Below are 20,140 nucleotides of genomic sequence, written 5' to 3' on the forward strand. Positions count from 1 at the left end.
AAGTAGAAAGGTGGGAAGGGTAACTTTCTTATTATTACTATTTTATTTTATTTTTGTGCTTTTTTGTTCCTTTAATCAATACAGTATAATATCTATACAAATACATATACACACACACATACACATATATGTATATATATATAAATATAATATTGATATATTGATAATTATATAATGAAGTTTATTGGCTTAACTGGAGGAATTGCCTCGGGTAAGATGATTAAACAAAAAGATAAACATACAACCTTATATGTACCTCATGTAATTCATATCACACTCTTCTTTAACTCTCAACTTCCCCGATATTCCTCTATAGGAAAATCTACTGTTAGTAAGCTTCTTTTGGAAGAAAAGGTTCCAGTGATTGATGCAGACCTAATTGCGAGAGAAATCGTCAAGCCCGGAAGACGATCCAACAAACTAATCCGAAAGCATTTCGGCGACAGCGTGTTTTTAGCCGATGGAAACATCGATCGCCCCAAACTCGGTGACATAATCTTCAAGGATCCTCACAAGCGTAGCATTCTCAATCAATGCACACATCCCTATGTTCGGCTCGAGATGGCCAAACAGGCGCTATTGCACTGGTTTAAGGGAGCCGATCGTGTTGTATTTGATGTCCCACTCTTGTTTGAGAGTAAATTGGATCATTTTATGGGAACTAACATTGTTGTGTATTGGTATTGTAAACTCGTCATTTTCTCTTATATATACTTTTACTTACAAAAGCATAGTTTTATGCATACGCACATTTACGCATTAGTATTAAAACCAGACTAAAAAAAAGCCTCGATATTGACCAAATCTGTTTTTTTTTTCTTTTTTTTTCTTTCCCTTATCTAGTTCAGAGCCTCTTCAACTTCAACGACTCAGAAATAGGGATGGATTAACGGAAGAACAGGCTTCTAATCGCATTCAATCCCAGATGCCATTAAGCGAAAAAGTCGAGAAAGCTGATATTGTTTTGGACAACTCGAGCGATGTTTCCCAACTTAAGACACAAGTGCGAAACATGATTCGCAAGACAAAGCCATCTACAGCAGTCTGGTTGGCCGAATACATCAGTCCGGTAGCTTTGGTAGCTCTTTCGATTGTTGGCATACATCGGCTGGCTCATTATTTGGGACCTTATTTGAATACCCTGTTTGAAAGAATATTATTAAAACACTAGAAAAAAAAAGAATTAAGGAAGAAAAGAATAGCTAAATGTAAATACAAAAGCCATATTTTTGAAAGCTTTTCGTTGAATTTATTGAGATTTAATCGTATTCTTAATAGAAAATATGATTGCTTTTATTTATACATCATGTGAATTATATATGTGTGCGGTTACTTTCAACCTCTGGCACAAAAATATACAAAAGATACGGTATATTAAAGCTCATGGTCACAACCGTTGTGTAGATATCAAAACACCTGCCATACCGGTAGAGAAAAATAAACAGCATATTAATTAGGTGGATTTGAAGATAAATTTATGAAAGAGAGAAATATTTAGCTCTAGTCATTACTATGTCCAACCTAATTAAGCTAATGCACATTGCTGCTTAGCTAGGTAGCGCCAAATATATTGGTTCCTTCATTTAGTGCTCATTTTATCTCTACCTCTTTATATCTGTTCGGATTAACATATTAAACAAACAAACAAACAAATGGCAGTAATATAAATCGTAAGTACACCTATTCGATAAAATACAAGCTCTACTTTCTATCTTCCTAAGATGTTGGTTTTCTAAAAAAAAGGCGCTAATAAAACTCCTCAACTATGCCAAGTAATAACAAAATACAGCTTGACAATAATATATCGTCGGTATATGAACGAGGCTTTGAGAGGTGGTGACAAGGAGACGGCGACAGACAGACAGATAGAGAGATGGTGGGAGCATCTCAAGCAAAGAGAAATCAGTGTATGCTAGTAGATACAAATAAAGTGAGTAGCAGTGGGTCGAGATCCATACTGAACAGCAATACTTGATTGAGGATCATATTGACAGAATATACAAAACTGAAGACAGGTGAAAAAGACGTGCGCTCATTGATTTAGAATATATTACTAAATAACTTTCAATGAAATTCTGTGATAATCCAGTATTTTATTACCCACGTAAAAAAATATTGTCATTTAAAGGAATCTAGTGGCGAGAAAAAAAGACGATTTTTTTTGGCTACACTATCAGTGATATCACAAAATGTATAAAAAGTCCCATTTTTGATACTTAGAATCAAGAAAGTGTCTTTAAGAATATGCTCCAATAAAGTACCCCTGTCAATTAGTTAATTTTGTTCATGAACAAGCTATTTCTGGTATCGAGTAAGCTAGGGATGTATTTAGATCCTGTTGTCTATAAATATGCAAAAGTGTTATATTTCTGATAATCTTAGCTGCAATAATCATGTTTTAATACTATCCAAAAGCAATAGAGTAGACCTAAAAGGCTTGTACTTTATGATATCTTTTACATACACTTTGTTCCTTTCCGGGATATTTAATTTATACTATATGTTCTGAAATAGCTGGCTTGTCCGTGTCAATTACACCTCCTAATAAAAGAATAAAATTTGATCTTTTCAATAATATTCACTTGTTAAATAGTTTGCTTTTTATTAATATATGGATGATATTGCTATCTAGGGTTCTTATAAAGCGAAAGTTTGAGATCTACTATGCTCTGCCCACCATCTCCAAAGGTACGATGTCTATTATTCATTCTCTTAAGAAATCATTTTGATGCTTTCAACTATCGGTATAACCTTATTCCAGTAGAACTCAACCTGGAATTCAAAATTCCACCTCCTATCGTATTGTGATGAGATCCAGATAATATACATATATACTTTTTGCTTTCTTTCTCTGCATCTTATTTATTGTTTAATGTCGTTTTATAATATATGTGAATTTATTTCTTAGTAATTATTGGGTCCCTTTTGTGTCTACTTGTACAAGCAGAAGAAAGAATAACTTTCTCTTGTGTTCTTGAGCAAAAAGTGCACAGACCACTTTAGAGTAACCTACAAATCGCCTTTGGAAACTTGTACTTCACCTTTAGAATTATTGCTACACCGATCAAGACCAAACCCTTCATTACTTCATTACCTCGTAAATTATTTACTTCTTTGCTTCACCTTGCAAAGTCGCTTTTATTAGTAGCTTTATTAAATATTATTAGCCTCCACTTCTGTCGTAAAACAGTTACACAGACCCAGTAAAAATAATATACAGCTATATCACGTTTGCTCTGACGTGGACGTCTAAGACTGACAAAAACCGCAGTCCTAAACTTTAATCGCAGATGAAAAAAATTCTGTTACTTATAGAACCCCTCCAACGCGCGTCGTTTGTTTTCTCCTTGAGCAACAACAGTCCCGGTTTCATAGTGAGGCGTCTCTTGCGACCGTTGCAGGGAGATTCTTCCATGCTACAAGCATCGGAAAGTGAAAGTTGTTACTCGCCAGCTCAGTTAATTCTGAGAAGTCGTGGGGCATGGTCTCTTTTCATTTTTGGAAGGACTACTGTGTACATCGCATCGCCAATGTGGAATCATGATGCTGGGGGGAGGGAGGTCTAACCTGTGGTGAGATGTGCTGGCTCTTCACTGCTAACCTGACTGAACTCTTTAACGGCTGACGGTGAAGCTACTGGTAGTCGAATGAGCTGGACCTTATCACCTAGTGGTAAGTTCTCTGGCGAGTTCGCACCCACATTACTCGGTGACGAGATGTGGGGCTGGATGAACGGGTGCTTTCCGTTGGTTTGCCACCATTCCAGCACCTCCTTCGCTACCAAGTCAGGTTTACGTCCTGAAGGAGATTGAGCCGCGTAATGCGGGGACAAAGAACTTGGTGTCATGCTTTTTATTCTTTTACTCATGTAAAAGAACATTAAGTGAAATTAAATCAAATAGAATAGTTTCTTTATGTATATATATATATGTATATCTTTAAATAAATAAATAAAGTCTTTTTTAACTAGTATCGTCTCCAATAAAGAAAACACGCTTTTAAACTTTTTTTTTTACTTGATTGAAGATGTCAATGTTGTAATTAAGAGAGCTCATTTATAAGAAAAAATCAGTCTAATCAAATAAATCTGAAAAGAAATAAAATGTTATTTGTACATTCTAGCGTGGTACTGATAACCGTGTTCAACTATAGATGCCGTTTTTGTCTATAAAGTATATAAATTGTAGAATAATGTTTGATGATTCCGATGCCATGAAATGTATGCTATTGAATTTGGCTAATGATGATGGTCAGTGTAAAGAGGATGTATTGGAATGAGAGAAAAAACAAAAAAAAATGAAGAGACATGAGAGATTAGAAGGAATAATTTAATTCATGTCTGAAAGAGAGACAGAGAAGGTATGGTGAATTTAATACACAAGCAAGGTCCTCATCGTATTTACACAGACTGTACACAAAAAAAAAATTCAATTTGTATGTATTTATGAAATAAGCTTTCTTATCTAAGAATCGTTTTTTTTTGTACTTTGAATATCAATGAATACTTAAAACACTTTGTTTGTTCTTGTATACACATATGCTCAATTATATTCACGGTGCAAAAGATTATTTGAATTCAAATAATAAAGTAGGAAAGTTTGACTTACAAAACACATCCTTCAATATTCTGTATAGAAATAACCCGTCAAAGATGTACAGATAGCTTTTATATTACACTTTGAATATAAATTGACAGTCATTAGGGTATATTGAATTGCATGGAGTGGAGGATGATTTTGGTACTTGCTGGTTATTGCGTTTTATTCATTGCTAAAGTTAATTTGTATGTTGGTTTTTTGTCTTTTTTTTTGCAGTAGGAGATCTTGTTTCTTTCATTCTCTTAATGCTGTACTTGACAGTAGACATGCTTTATGCAAGCTATCAATGAAATCTGGACTGCACAAAAATTTGCTAAATGTATGTACATGATGCATCAGTGTTTTGTAGGTATTATTTCTGACATATGAACAGCGGGTGTTATCTGATGAAGATGTGCCTTGAATATTGGATTTGATTAATAAATTTAAAAACGAGGGCAAAACACTGTTTTTTTTTCTTTAATTGATTTATTTATTTGAGTATCCTCTTTTAAATAGTTTATAATAAATGCTAGTATACATAAATATCCAAATATCATATTGTCTAGAAGCCTTTTTTTATACATATATACTGTAATTAAGTATACAACTGATGACAATGAAGATACAGACAATTTTAATCGCCTGTTTCATTTTGCTTTGACGGGGAGGAGTAAAATAAGATTTAACCATATCAGTGTACACTTTTGGCCACCCTAGTTTTTTTTTGAAAAGAGATTGAGAGAAAAAAAAGGTTTAGGCCTAGATCATAGCTGATCAAGGAACAATTTTGAAAGTGGTTGATAAGCTCTATTAATTTTCTTCTTTGATCCTTGCTTTCAACTATAAGGTTTGAATGAAATTCTAAATAAAAAAAAAGCTTCTTTTTTTTTGGCTTTTATGTTGTTAGAATGAAGAAGAAAAGCCAGACAAACAAACAAAAATTAGGTGTAAAAGGCCATAATAAAATACAAAATAATATAGTAGAGATTATGCTTATAGATGCAAGCCAAATAAGGATTAGTAAAATAGAATAAATCCTTAAAAAAAAAGCAAGGGACAAAAAGACCCTTTGTGGCAAAAGAAGGAGCCCAAGGTTTACTGTTGTAGGTGCTGTGGGCTGTCTTCATGATCGATGTGCGTTTTCCCTGCACATTCCTTATATGTATATATCTATACAACTATATACCTATATCTATATATTTCTTAGCTTGGTGGTATCCGAAACATACTCTTCTAAATCTACATTGTTTTGCAAGCTCGATGTAGCGAAACATCGAAAGATTTGTGGCTGAATTTGAAACAAAAAAAAAAGGATCTCATATCCTACTATTCAAGGCAGTCTCTCTTACTGTTGCAAGCCTACTCTACAACGTCTAGAATCTCTATATACTTTAGATTTTCCGTATTATCATTATGATAAGAGGTTGATTTTTTTTGCTCTATTAGACCACTCAAAACGAAAGTCCAATAAAATAATAATAATAATAAAGGTTAACTAATTTTGATATAAAATATGTTTTTTCTTTCTAAATATATGTCTATATGTTCGTAATATTGAATCACAACTATTCAGTTTAAACATATCTTTTCAACAACCAAATACATCATAAAGCTAGGAAGCTTCTGAATTGACAATACATCATTAGCATTAGCATTAGCATCATCATTATTATTATTATCATCATCATCATATTTTTTTTTCTTAACCAAAATAGTTCCCAATAGGTGTAGACCTAAAGTAAATAAATCGATAAAGAGGGTCCAGACTTTTGAGAGCCACACTGGTCAAAATAGACAGAGAAAGGATTAGAGAGAGAGGACCCTGTCTTTGTCGATAGACTAGGTGTTTTGGTTTTAACTTCAATCGACTCCTCGCATAAGATATTTTGATGCTGTGTCTGCCTATTAGAATTGGTTGATTGATTGATTGATTGATTTTCTTATTTATGTTTTTGCACAACGTAAATTTTTAGAGGGAGGTACCACATGGGATCATGTATAATACTGCAGCCTTCTTTTTATTCCAATGAAATGTTTAGGGTCTGGAAAGGTTTCTTCCTTGTTTGTTGTTGATTTATTCTCTGTATGCAGGATCAAGGCAATTTAAGCAATGTAGTATATATATATATATATTTGGATCATGCTTATTAAATACAATTATATGACTTTTTTTCTTCTTCTTATTTTCCAAGATATACTTCTTTATAAGATTTGTTTATTATTTGAGCTTTATGATGAGTATGGTACAGAAATATTCTCTATGCTTTTTGCTTTGCTTTATTTTGATTTGGTTTTATTGCTGGATTCATATTCACCAAAGAAGAAAAATAAAATAAAGGAAAGTCTGGATCGCCAAAGTAGTATATAATACTCATTGAAGTCATAGTAAAACTGACGTGTGTGGCAAATGTCTAGAATTTGTACATAATGGTAATAAAAGAACCGGGGAAAAACATAAAAGACAACGGGAGGTTTGAACTGTTTCAAATATAGTATAAAGGAAAAGACAAACAAATAAACAAACAAACAAACAAACAAAGGGATGGTTTATGAAGAGTATGCACATAAATATAAAAAGAAGAGGGAAGGAACACTGTCTTTCCAAGCCTTTCTGCATTGTTATCTTTAAAGTCAATTAAATAATAAATTCGACCGTATTCTAATGCACTCTAATGCACTCTAATATACTGTACTTTGTTATGCTTTTCTGTGCTGTATTGTAGTAAAAGAAGAAACAGAGCTCTTTTTGGTTACCTGTAACTTGGCATACTTTGGCTCTAATTAGGAACAACATCGGTGTATATAGCAACAGTACTCTTTTTGAAATACTCATTCACGAATATATATATATATATATGTGTGTGTGTGTGTGTGTGTGTGTGGGTTATAGCTGTAAAAGTGACTGATAATTCCAGCATTATACAATAGGTGTACTATTTCCTAACAAGGAGTGTGAATTGATGAGTCTAGGCATCTAATATTTTATTTTAGTTTTACTTTTTGTATATGCCAATAATATCTCCTTCTTTCCTCCTTGCTCTTCTTCCTCACTTTCTCCTGTCTTCCTCATCTCCCTTATTGATCTGTCGATCCTGGCGATCCTGATTAGAAGCAGCTCTTTTACAACAGCTGTATTCTTTTATTTCCTTTGGATAAAATAGTGTCATCAAAGAATTCCTTTCTTTCAGGGTTCATATTAGTGTATATATATAATGTACTATAAGATGAAAGTTGCAAAGAAAAAGAAGAAGAGGAAGAAGAAACACATATTCCACTAGGGGATAATGCTTTACATCCCAAATTTCAGATCTATTATATATTTCTATATATATATATATAAACATATAAAAAAATTCAAAAATAAAATTATGGTAGTAAAGATAAAGTGTCAATGACAGTACTAACAACAGTAATGACAGAATGAAGAAAAAATGTATCAGGCTTAGGGTCTAGGTCAGTACAGTACAGTACAGGTGCTCTATACTCCTTCCGAAATGTTGAGCATGCAATGAGCAATAATAAAGAATTAATACTTTAAAAAGTTTATACATTTTCCTTGCTTAAATGGTTTACAAGCTTTGTTTTTTGTTTATGTTTTTTAGCTCCTTAAAATCCACACATACAGGACGTCAATATATACATATTTGTAGATATGTGTGTGTGAAAGAGTTTTGTCTTGTATTCTTCTTTTTTTTTGCGTATATTTTTCAGACAGATCCTGGTATATTTAGGGCTTGAAAGGGTCAAGGTCTTATAATAAGTAATGAAAAAAAAGTATATGCAAATGCAAATTGAAATGCAAAAAGATAAACGACAGTATGGTGAGGACACGGACCATCGTTTGAAAATCAAAATCAAAATAATTCCGAATTAGTTGTATTTAGGGCCCAATATACAACTCATTGGATAACCAGCATCTTATAAAGAAAAGAAAAGAAAAGAAAAGAAAAACAATACATGGTATTGATATCACCATTTATTTGAGAATAAGTTGAAGTATAATTCGATTTTCAACCGGGCACTATTTCTGTTATTATTATCAAAGCAGTCAATGGAATATTGCCCAGCTCTTTAGGCAAACAATGGCTATCAAATATATATATATATTAGAAATGTCAAAAATTATAACCAGAAACTAGTATTAAAAAAGTCTAAATTCTTATTAGCGACTTATATATGGATTTATGAAGCTGTTCTATATTCATTATGCTCTATCTGTCTCTCTGTCTTTCTCTCTTTATGTGGGTGCATGATATTGATGAATTATTGTACAGAATAATCCACCAAAGTGTTGGCTTCTTAATTGACTAATAATTGTATTAGTAATTACTAGGAAATGAATTTTACTTTTTTTAGGCAAATGGATACAGTCAAAGCTCGATATATATAGTGATATGGATGGTGGACAGAAATTTTATCGCTATCACTATATCGAGCGTGTTTTTTTCTTACTCCGCGCATTATTTAGTGATATTTCTAATGCCGCTGTGAGTGACTACTGTTTTCTAATAGGATTTATAGTATTTTGTCTAAGAAACTGGGCTTGCTTTAAAATGCTAAATATAATATATATTCTACATTTATTTTTTTATAGTACAAAAATAAACTCAGAGCTCGATATAGTGATACTGGTGGATTCAAATTTCATCACTATCACTATATCGAATATCACTATATCGAGCTTTGACTGTATATATATACAGACCCATATCAGTACTGAATAAAATTTTAAGATTCCGCCAAATCAAGGCATCACCATTACACTACCTTTTATTTATTTTTTCAAAGCTTTTCCTCATTCGAATCTCACCATGTCTCACCAAAACAAAAAGGAAACTCTTCCCAAACGAAAGCAGCTTTCAGATTATCAAAGAGGACTGATAATTAGTGGTGCTATAGTAAATGGCACTGCTGCTGAAATTTCTGAGAAGAATGGTATACCTCTAGCAACGGTGTATTCCACAATCAATAGATGGAGAGATACTGGAACCGCATTTCCTGATAAGCGAAAAGGAACTTTGAAGATAATGGATGAGCGAGATGAGCGTCACTTGATTAATGAGATGAAGACGAATCGTGAGACAACACTTGGGGGTCTTACCACCTTCATGTCTGACACCCTAGGGCATCCCATCTCCAAGTCTACCATTCGTCGAACTATTCGTAGATCTGGATTGTCTTCTTGTAAAGTTGTATACAAGCCACTGCTATCAAAAGCACACAAGAAGAAGCGGTTGGCATTTGCTAATCATGCCAGAGAGACCAATCAGAGATGGGATCGCGTCATCTGGAGCGATGAGTCAAGGTTTATGCTTTTCAGCAGAGATGGCAATACTAGAGTATGGCGGTATCCTCAAGAAAAATACAGAGAAGAGTTCATTAGACCAAGACTGCAGTGTGGTGGAGGCTCCATTATGGTTTGGGGCTGTGTATGGGCAGGAGGAGTTGGCCCATTGAAAACCATAAAGAACACGCTTGACCAGTATGCATATATGGACTTAATGAAAAGGAAGCTTCTTCCATTTATGGAATCTCTTAGTGAGAACAATGATGGGGAGTTTATCTACCAAGAAGATAATGCTCCTTGTCATAAGTCTAAGCTTGCAGAAGAGTGGAAGAAGCGTCAGAACTTCCCAGTGATGGTATGGCCGCCGAACAGTCCAGATCTCAGCCCCATAGAGAATTTATGGGCATATCTTACCAGAAAAGTGAAGGCCAGAGTCCCCTCTCCAAAAAATCTTAATGAGCTGGAGAGGGCTATTCATATAGAATGGAAGAATATTCCGGCTGACGTTTGCAAGACACATTGCATGTCAATGCCTAATCGCTTACATAAGATGAAGAAGGCTCGTGGAGGGTCAACACATTATTAATTTTTTTAATAAATTTACTTTTTATTTTTTTAAGAGCCATATCTTAGTATATATATGTTTTCAAACATGGGGTGTTAAGTGAATATAGACAAACTACAGTCGCGGAACAGAAAATTTGGTCGTTTTATATTTCTGCTATTTATTTCATAATACACCCTTACACTTCACTTTACTCAATCTGCTAAATTCAATAAAATCTTTTTAATATAATGCCTAGACAACGAAGCAGTAAACCTCACAAGCCATTTGAAAGGCTTTCAGAAGTTGAAAAAGGAATCTTTATTGGACTTCATGAAGATGGCATGAAGATTTCTGACATTGCAAGGAAAAAGGGAATACCAAGAACTACTGTCACGCGTATCATAAAAAAATACAACGAAACCGGATCTGCTACTAATAAGAAGCCAACAGGAAGACCTTCTAAATTAACTGCTAGAGATAAAAGACATCTCTTCTTGGATGTCAAACGGGATCGCCATCAAAACTTGGTTGAGATGGCAGACTTGATTAAGGAAAAGTCTGGAAAAAAAGTCAGTACAAAAACTATCAGCCGAACGTTGCACAAGATGAATCTAGCCTACCGTGTAACCAAATCAAAGCCTCTTCTAACTAAGGAGCACATTGCCAAACGTCGTGCTTGGTATAGAAAAATAAAAGGTTGGAAAAAACAGTGGGATACTGTCATTTGGACAGACGAAGCAACCTTTACCCTTTTCAAGAAAAATGGTCGTAGTCATGTATGGCGGGAACCAGGAGAGAAATATCATCCAGACGGCTTGACTCCAAAGGTTCCAGGAAATGGAGGTTCTGTATCGCTTTGGGGATGTATTTGGTCTGGAGGAGTTGGACCACTGGTTATGCTTAAGGGTAACATGAATGCCCCATTGTACAATGAAGTTCTGGAGAAGGAATTCATGCCCTTCTACCAAAGTCTTCCTAATGTAGAAAAGGGAGACTACCTTTATCAAGAAGATAACGCGAGTTATCATAAGGCTACCTTGGCAGAAAAGTTCAAGAAAGACCTTGGATTGAAGATTTTGGAGTGGCCTCCTAACAGTCCGGACTTGAGTCCAATTGAAAATATCTGGGGTCTTCTTGATAACAAAATCCGCGCAAGACGACCTCAGCCTACCACATTGCGACAATTGGAAAATGCTTTGCAAGAAACGTGGAAAGCAATTAGCGTAGAGACTTGTATGACGTTTTGCCTTAATATGCAAAATCGTCTATCTGAACTTAAGATGCGTAAATTTAGACCAATCTCTTATTAAAGCTTTTTCAATTTTTTTTTTCAATTTATCTATTACATCTTATACAGTTATCTGTGAGAGTACCAGAGATTTATAGAACTTTACTATCTTTTATCATAAATTTAAAGCTACAATATAAGTTGAAGAGTCTTGGCGGGGGTTAAAAATGACCAAATATTCTGTCAGAAGTCTGTAGTGTAAGAATGTTAAAGAAGTTGATGCCTTGATTTGGCGGAATCTTAAAATTTTATTCAGTACTGATATGGGTCTGTATAAAAGATAGTCCTTATAGGATGATAATGTATGGACACTTGTAGGCCAACCACACAAATACGCAAATACACAAACACACAAACACACAAACACATATTAGATTAATATATTTATATAGATTATTATCCGAAATAATAATAATAATAATAATAATTTTCCTATAGATTTTCTTTCTTCTTTCTTCTTCTTCTCTCTCTATATATATATCAATGGAACTACAAGGATCTTGTCACTGTGGAAAGACTTCTTTTAGTGTGGTGTCGCACACGCCAGCTCCCGTAAGAGCTCTTTACATGTTTGTTTTTCTCTAATGATATTATGATACGTATTAATATTCATTTAATAATGATGTAGTTTATGCGATGTTACTGGTAAATAATAATAATAATAAAATATAGAATAAAATAAAATAAGACATTTTAATTCCTCTAGTTCCATTTGTCGTAAATGTCAAGGAGGAGGAGGTTACGCTATTAACATAATGGGAGTGGTAAGAATGAAAGACATATACATACATGAAAGGCATTAACCCAGACTTGCATTTAATGTGAATGTGAACGTTGTTTGATTTCCAGTACAGTACACTTAAAGTCACCGGGAAAGAATATATTCGGTAAGCTTAAACCGACAATAAACATAAAATCCTGTTGACATTTTATGTATGTATATATTGTGTACCAAAGAGAGTACAAGGCTTTACGCGACAAGACTACCAAAGAGCTCTGGTAAATGTGATAATAGAAAGATAAACAATTGGATATACTAACATTCTATATCTAATGATAGTGGAAATACGCGTTATTTCTGTGGTGAATGTGGTAGTCATCTATATGCCTATAATCCTGCTTATGCTGACAGTGTGTATCCAATGGCGTGTGCTATTGACAGCCCTTTGCCGGTTGTTGAACCCAAAGATATTTATCACATCATGCTGAATAAGCAGTCGAAAGCCAACTGGGTCCTTGCTCCCACGCCCAGCCCTGAGAACCATGCATTTGAAGAATATCCCGATACATCGATTTCTCAATGGCACAAGGACAATAATATTCAGTATTAACCAAATCAATCAAAAATCAAAAATCAAAAATCAAAAATCAAAAATCAAAAATTGAAACATATTGATTCATTGATTGATCTGTTAGAGGGACTCTTTTCTTTTTCTTTCACCTCTGTACACTGTACACTGTACACTGCAGATGTATATATGATTATCAATCTATATACACACACAAAACAAAACAAAATAAAATAAAATAAAATAAAATAAAGTAAAATAAAATAAAATGCATAAAGAGGGAAAGGTCTGTAAAGCAAACATGATTTTTACTTATGTACATTTGGGCCTAGAGTGGTAAGAACCAATATATATAATTATTTTTAAGAGTAAAATAAAAATACGACCCGCAGTGGCATTAATGGTGTGCAACAATAACTGGCACAAATTAAGGATTCGTGACTTGACATGTGAGTCGCACACACACACACATTGAAAAAGAGAGAGAGAGAGAGGGAGAGTAAGTGACACTCAAACACGTACACTCTGCTCACTCCACTCTATTCACTCCACTATACTTAACTTTAACTCAACCAATATAAATATATATACACACACACACATATATATATATATCATATATAATCTTTATTCTTCTTTTTCTTCTTCTTCTTCTTCTTTTGCTTTCCCTTTTTTTTTACTTGTATAATTAAACATCAACTTTAACATACTATATACAAATATGACAAAGTCTGGTTTCCGTATCGAAAAGGACACGTTTGGTGAACTCAACGTACCTATTGACGTCTACTGGGGTGCACAGACCCAAAGGTAAACTAGATAACTACATACCTATCTATTTTTAAAAAGAAGTAAAAGACAAGAACCAAGAATCTGTCTTGTTTATCATTTTGAATTTCTTGATTGACTCACTCATTGACTGACTCGTTGGTTTTCTTTCTTACTTTCAAAAAAAAATAAAAATAAAAATAAAAAAGATCCTTACAAAACTTTGACATTGGTGGTCCGTCTGAACGTATGCCTCCTGCGCTGATAAAAGGAATGGCGATTCTGAAAAAAGCTGCTGCAAAAATCAATATGGAGTATGGACTTGATGCTTCTGTAGGTGAAGCAATCATCAAGGCTACTGATGAGGTGAGTTTGCGTTGAGGTTGAGGTTGAGCTGGTATTTTATTTGATTTGATTTCAAATTTTAACAATACAAAAAAAAAAAAATTTTTTAAAAAAAAAACTGGGAAAAACATAGGTGATCGCGGGTAAATTAGATGCCCACTTTCCTCTGGTTGTTTGGCAGACTGGATCAGGAACTCAATCACAGTAAGGCTTTTGTTTGGTTGTAGATCTCCCTCCCCTTCCTACATTTATTTTTGTTTCTCAATTAACTGATGAGATACATCATTTGTACTATTGTAGTATGAATGTCAACGAGGTAAATATGCAAATATCCAATAGTGTTTTGTACAAGTCGTTTACATACACACATCTTAGGTACTTTCTAACCGAGCAATTGAAATTCTCGGTGGTACCCTCGGTAGCAAGACACCAGTTCATCCCAATGATCATGTCAATATGAGCCAGTCTTCTAATGATTCGTAAGTACTATTGAGTAGCAACCAGTCTTTATATTATTATAACAACTTGATTACTTGCTTTTATATAGTTTTCCTACAGCTATGCACATTGCGGCTGTTTTGGAAATTCGTGAACGCCTATTGCCTGCCCTTGATACTCTAAAGGACGCAATCAAGGCCAAATCGGACGAGTTTGATAACATTATCAAGATCGGCCGTACCCATCTCCAGGATGCCACGCCTCTGACACTGGGCCAAGAGTTCTCGGGCTATGTCCAGCAGCTAACATACGGAATCCAGCGAATCCAAAACACCCTGCCACGTCTGTCGCGTCTTGCTCAAGGCGGAACTGCAGTCGGAACAGGACTCAATGCTCGTCCTGGATTTGATGTCAAGGTTGCAGAAGTTGTGTCAGAATTGACAGGATATCCGTTTGAAACGGCGCCAAACAAAGTAAATAATAGTAAATTGTCTATAGATTATGACTTACTTGCATGTGAATGTTAAAAGAGGGAAAGGGAATTAGTCTTCTTTTTTTTTGGTTTGGTTTGCTAAGCAACTAATTGATTGATTTGAATTTGTGTGTGTGTGTGTGGATGGGTGGGAAATAGTTTGAGGCTTTGGCTTGTAATGATGCTATTGTAGAGGCACACGGAGCATTGAATACTGTGGCTGTGTCGTTGATGAAGATTGCAAATGACATTCGATTGCTTGGATCTGGACCGCGTTGTGGACTGGGCGAGCTTTCTTTGCCCGAGAATGAGCCTGGATCTTCTATTATGCCTGGTAAGGTGAACCCAACACAATGTGAGGCCATGACTATGGTGTGCTGTCAAGTAATGGGTAACAATACGACTATTTCTATTGCTGGATCAAATGGACACTTTGAGGTATAATTTTTTTTTGTAAATAATAATAATAATAATAATAATAATAATTACTTATTTTTTATTTTATTTTATTTTTGGTTGGATAGTTGAATGTATTTAAGCCTGTGATGATCAAGAATCTGTTGCAGTCGATTCGGTTGTTAAGTGATGCGTCCAGATCATTCACCAATAACTGTGTGGTGGGAATTGTGGCCAACAGACAAAAGATCAAGGCTATCATGAACGAGAGTCTGATGCTTGTGACTGCACTCAACCCTCACATTGGCTATGACAAGGCTGCCCAGTGTGCCAAGAAGGCGCACAAGGAAGGAACGACTCTTTTGGAGGCAGCACTGTCGCTTAATGTCTTGACAAAAGAGCAATTTGAGGCATGGGTTAAGCCTGAAGAGATGCTGGCACCTCGTTAATACATATTATATACTTACACATATATTTCTGTAAATAAATATAAATCTATACAAATATATATATATATAAGAGGAATTGATTGATTGGGTGATTTTGTTTTTTGGGGGGAAGAAAGACCAAATGGAAAGTCTATTATCAATTAGTGATTACAAAATGTATGTATATATATATATATATGTGTGTGTGTGTGTGTGTGTGTGGGAGTATGCAAGATAATTAGATAGATAACTAGATATTTAGATGTATAGAAAGTGTATGTAAGAGTATGTATGACAGTGTGTACGTGTGTACGTGTGTATTTGTGTATTTGTGTATTTGTGTACTTTCTTGTGCGTGTGTATGTGAACTTTAAGAAAGCTACACACAGCGACTGGAAATGGTATAATTCTGGGGTTTCTTCAAGGTATTTTCATGTGAGAAATGGTCCAAAAAAAAACTTTATTATTATTATTATTATCATTATTTTGTTTTTGAATGATTCTTCTTCTGCTTCAAGTCTGCTGGTTTCTTTGATAGACCACTTGATCTTTTTATATTTGTAATGATTTTCTAGGTTTCCTCCCCCAACCAAACTAAATCGAATTAGAGCCGAGAGCCGAATTTTATCTTACAAGAAACATTGGCCACAAAATATTCTTTTCTTTTTTAAACACACACACACACACATATATATATATATGTAGTAGATATTTAAACTTGATATATAGAATAGAATATGATTATAATTATAAGATTCAAGTGTTGAATGGGGAGAATTCACAAGTGTAGAGAAAAAGGTGTTATTTAAGATAAAAGAATAGAACGAAAGGAAAGTAAGCCAAGTTTGTCTCTGGTCTGTAATGAAAAGGAGATAGGCAACCAGCCCAGCAACCAGCCCAGCAACTAGCATAGCAACCAGTCATAAAGAGAGAAAGAAAGAGAGAGAGAGAGAAAAAAAAAGGGGAGGGGGTTAAGAAAAGAGGAGATTTGTGGCGATCAAAGCATCGTCCGACGCTCCACACAAACTTTTTTCTCATATTCTGTTCTCCGATACAACCAAAAAAAAAAAAAAAAAACTTGACTCCACTTTGTTTCTCTCTGTCTAGCTGTCTAGCTGTCTGTTTTTATTTATTTATTTATTTTAATTTATATTAATATAATATATTTTTACAATAGAATTGAATTGAATTGAATTGAATTGAATTGAATAGAATTAAGAGTAGTAGTAGTAAGAGTGATGATCACTTTACAATCAAAGAATAAAATAGAATATTTATCATCTTGGTAGCTTTGTAAAGAATCAATTAAAATTTAATTTTATTAATTAGTTTAATATTCTGTCTATATATGTACATGTCATTAATAACAAGTTTTTCGTTCGTTTTTTCTTATTTTATTTTTTTAATAATCATCAATGATATTTGAAATTGAAACAAGCTGAATAACAATAAGAATAGAAATTAGAATTAACAATCGTGTTATGTAATGGAAAATCTAATTCACACATTTATATGTATATTTTATAATAAAAAAAAACAATCAGCACCATGGCAATCCCATTAATGAATTTCCTATAAAGAAAATTAAAAGGAAATGGGTGGGGTTCCAATGTCACGTCACAGATGGGGTTTTTCCCTTTTTGCCCGACGGTCTCCCAAAAATAATAATAATAAAAATAATAATAATAATAGTAATATAAAGAGTGAGTGAAAAAGAGAGAGAGAGAGAGAAATAATGAGTGAGCTATAGAGAGTGAGTGAGAAGTTTATAGTGAGTGAGAAAAAAAAAGAAGGAAAAAAAAAACAAGTTCAGCTTTGTCCCCGCAAGATCCCAAACTAAGAAATAAAATAAAATAGAAATAGAATATATAGATAGATAGATATATAGATAGATATATATTTTATATTTTATATTTGTATTATTTCATTTTATTTCATTTTATTTTATTTTATTTTATTTATTTTTCTCTTTCACAACTACAACACTAAATAACCAAACCAAAGATATAAATATATTATATATAAATAAATAAATAAATATATATATATATATATATATTTTTATTTGATAATGGTAGTGGTGTACATCCTGTACTTGGTGTACTTTGCAATCGCAATCACTCTAGCACTCTCCATCCTACTATACGTCTACCAATGCGACCTCTTATATGCTGCAGGATTCCCGACAGGTTCGCGATCAGTTGTAAGCAAACCCAATAACCAACAGACAAACACTTCATTTCAATAATAATATTATTATTTACCCCAAACAAAAATCATAATAATAATAATAATAATATATATATATATTTTCTTTTCTTTAGGTAGCTAAACCCTCTCAATATGGATTACCAGATAAAGAAGAAATCCTGGTGACTAAAGACGGCGTCAAGCTCAGGAGTTATGTGCTGATCCAAAGAGGAGACGATGTGGCTATACAGTCACCAACACTTCTTTGTTTTCATGTAAGACATACATACAACACATACCTTGAAACTAAATAATATTTTCATTTAATCTGATAGGCACACACTGGTAATATGGTATGAACAAATATATATATATATATATGCAATAATAATACTAATAACTTCCTTTTTTTTCTATTTCTCTATAAATCTATATACTTATAGGGCCATAGACTCCCTATTGCTCAAGTATTTTTCAAGAAACTTGGTTACAATGTCGTTATGCTGTCTTACAGAGGGTAACATAACATATTATATATATATATATTAAAAAAAAGGTGTGGTTTGTGACTTTGGTGCCTGACTGTTTCTTTACTTTTTGTCTACTAGATATGGATTAAGTGAAGGAAACCCCAATGAGAAAGGATTACAAATCGATGCACAAGTAAGTATCTATTATTATTATTATAACAACAATTGGTTATTTTAATATAAGAAATATTTATTTATTTACTTATTTATTACAGACTGTTCTTGACTATGTTCTCCGTCATCCTATCCTCCGACACACAAAACTGGTAGCTTATGGACAATCGCTGGGCGGTGCTGTTGCTATTAATCTAGTATCAAAGAATGAAGAAAAGTTCCAGGCATTGATGATTGAAAATACCTTTTTAAGTGTCGTAAGTTTTTTTATATTTATTTTTTAAAGTATATATATATATATCTTGCAATGGTTGATTGGATCTGAATATTTACTGTTAATTGCTATTTCCCAAATAAAATATATTTATATATTTACATACAAAAGCCTCTCTTGATCCCTCACATATTCCCTGCATTGAGACATCTCGTTTATCTGTGCCATCAAACATGGAGATCATATAAATCAATTCGCTACATTCGACACATTCCAATCCTATTCTTATCCAGCCTCAAAGACGAAATAGTTCCTCCCCAACATATGGCTAAACTGTACAAAATATCCCAGACAGGTGGAATCAAGGTCTGGCGTGATTTTGAAAACGGAACTCACAACGATACATGCATGCAGGTAAATAAATAAACACAACTATATATATATTTGATAATTGGATAGGTGGACTAACAAATCCTTATTATTTTTATTATTTAAAACAAAACAATAGACTGGCTACTTTGAATCAATTGCAGAATTCATTCGTGACAATGTGTGGGATTACAGCGATTAAATCAAAGATAAAGAAATGATATACGAACAAGACAAAGCTCAATTTACCACCACCACCACCACCACCACCAACAACAACAACAACAGCAACAGTCGCTTTTCTTCTTCTTCTTCTTACACACGCACTCCAGGAACGCATCTTACACTCACACACAAATTATATATATATATATATATATATATTACACAACTCAACACAACAACATAACAACACAACACAATACAATCAAAGAATCAAAATCAAAATCAAAATCAAAATCAAAATCAAAATCAAAATCAAAAACACAAAAACAAACACAAACACAAACACAAACAAAAAACTATCCCCAAAATTCAGCATAACGAACGACTGGTCTCTTTGTCTCTTATCTTCATCTATCTTCACACGAGCCTCTTACTTTTTCTCAATTTTTTTTCCAGTTCTCTAAAAAAAAACAAATTTACAACCCCTTAACTTCACAACTTTCACAACTCTCGCAACTTTTACAACTTTTACAACTTTCACAAAAAAAAAACAGCAAAAAAGCAACAATGACCGATACAATCCAACCAAATTCACGACACCACACACACACACACACACGCAATTTCTCTCTGGTTTTATTTTTTTTTCTTTAGAAAAATATTCTTCATATTTATCATTCATACCTGAATCTCACCCCTTCGTTTTTTTTTATTATTCTT

At 33.6% G+C, this 20,140-nt stretch overlaps 5 protein-coding genes across 5 annotated transcripts; 4 read left to right on the forward strand and 1 right to left on the reverse strand.

Moving 5' to 3' along the window:
* Positions 1-174: 174 nt before the first annotated feature.
* On the forward strand, positions 175-1,308 carry PHYBLDRAFT_37749 (hypothetical protein; the record flags this gene model as incomplete). The annotated part of the gene is made up of 3 exons (XM_018440095.1): positions 175-211; positions 317-680; positions 844-1,308. 3 exons carry the CDS (start codon positions 175-177, stop codon positions 1,169-1,171), a joined length of 729 nt encoding a protein of 242 aa, XP_018294713.1. The 3' UTR covers positions 1,172-1,308.
* Positions 1,309-3,009: 1,701 nt separating this feature from the next.
* On the reverse strand, positions 3,010-3,847 carry PHYBLDRAFT_63118 (hypothetical protein; the record flags this gene model as incomplete). The annotated part of the gene is made up of 2 exons (XM_018441074.1): positions 3,010-3,077; positions 3,568-3,847. 2 exons carry the CDS (start codon positions 3,845-3,847, stop codon positions 3,010-3,012), a joined length of 348 nt encoding a protein of 115 aa, XP_018294714.1.
* An 8,338-nt stretch (positions 3,848-12,185) lies between these two features.
* On the forward strand, positions 12,186-13,265 carry PHYBLDRAFT_185810 (hypothetical protein; the record flags this gene model as incomplete). The annotated part of the gene is made up of 6 exons (XM_018439149.1): positions 12,186-12,254; positions 12,331-12,347; positions 12,409-12,466; positions 12,552-12,589; positions 12,660-12,701; positions 12,763-13,265. The coding sequence occupies 6 exons, from the start codon at positions 12,186-12,188 to the stop codon at positions 13,031-13,033; spliced, it is 495 nt and encodes a 164-aa protein (XP_018294715.1). The 3' UTR covers positions 13,034-13,265.
* A 404-nt stretch (positions 13,266-13,669) lies between these two features.
* PbFumHb (fumarate hydratase) lies at positions 13,670-15,917 on the forward strand. Its single transcript, XM_018428893.1, has 8 exons — positions 13,670-13,801; positions 13,969-14,125; positions 14,238-14,308; positions 14,405-14,420; positions 14,480-14,583; positions 14,652-15,015; positions 15,174-15,452; positions 15,539-15,917. The coding sequence occupies exons 1-8, from the start codon at positions 13,713-13,715 to the stop codon at positions 15,857-15,859; spliced, it is 1,401 nt and encodes a 466-aa protein (XP_018294716.1). The 5' UTR covers positions 13,670-13,712; the 3' UTR covers positions 15,860-15,917.
* Positions 15,918-17,628: 1,711 nt separating this feature from the next.
* On the forward strand, positions 17,629-19,457 carry PHYBLDRAFT_131647 (hypothetical protein; the record flags this gene model as incomplete). Its single annotated transcript, XM_018429431.1, has 8 exons — positions 17,629-18,041; positions 18,163-18,303; positions 18,364-18,381; positions 18,472-18,545; positions 18,637-18,691; positions 18,774-18,929; positions 19,058-19,300; positions 19,395-19,457. Exons 1-8 carry the CDS (start codon positions 17,910-17,912, stop codon positions 19,455-19,457), a joined length of 882 nt encoding a protein of 293 aa, XP_018294717.1. The 5' UTR covers positions 17,629-17,909.
* Positions 19,458-20,140: the final 683 nt, after the last annotated feature.

This window comes from Phycomyces blakesleeanus (assembly GCF_001638985.1).
Source record: "Phycomyces blakesleeanus NRRL 1555(-) unplaced genomic scaffold PHYBLscaffold_5, whole genome shotgun sequence".
Classification (NCBI taxonomy): Eukaryota; Fungi; Mucoromycota; class Mucoromycetes; order Mucorales; family Phycomycetaceae; genus Phycomyces; species Phycomyces blakesleeanus.

Coding starts and splice junctions, on each gene's coding strand:
- PbFumHb (XM_018428893.1), top strand. CDS start 13,713: ATGACAAAGTCTGGTTTCCGTATCGAAAAGGACACGTTTGGTGAACTC. Junction 14,126..14,237: donor TCATCAAGGCTACTGATGAG/GTGAGTTTGCGT, acceptor GGAAAAACATAG/GTGATCGCGGGTAAATTAGA. Junction 14,584..14,651: donor AGCCAGTCTTCTAATGATTC/GTAAGTACTATT, acceptor GCTTTTATATAG/TTTTCCTACAGCTATGCACA.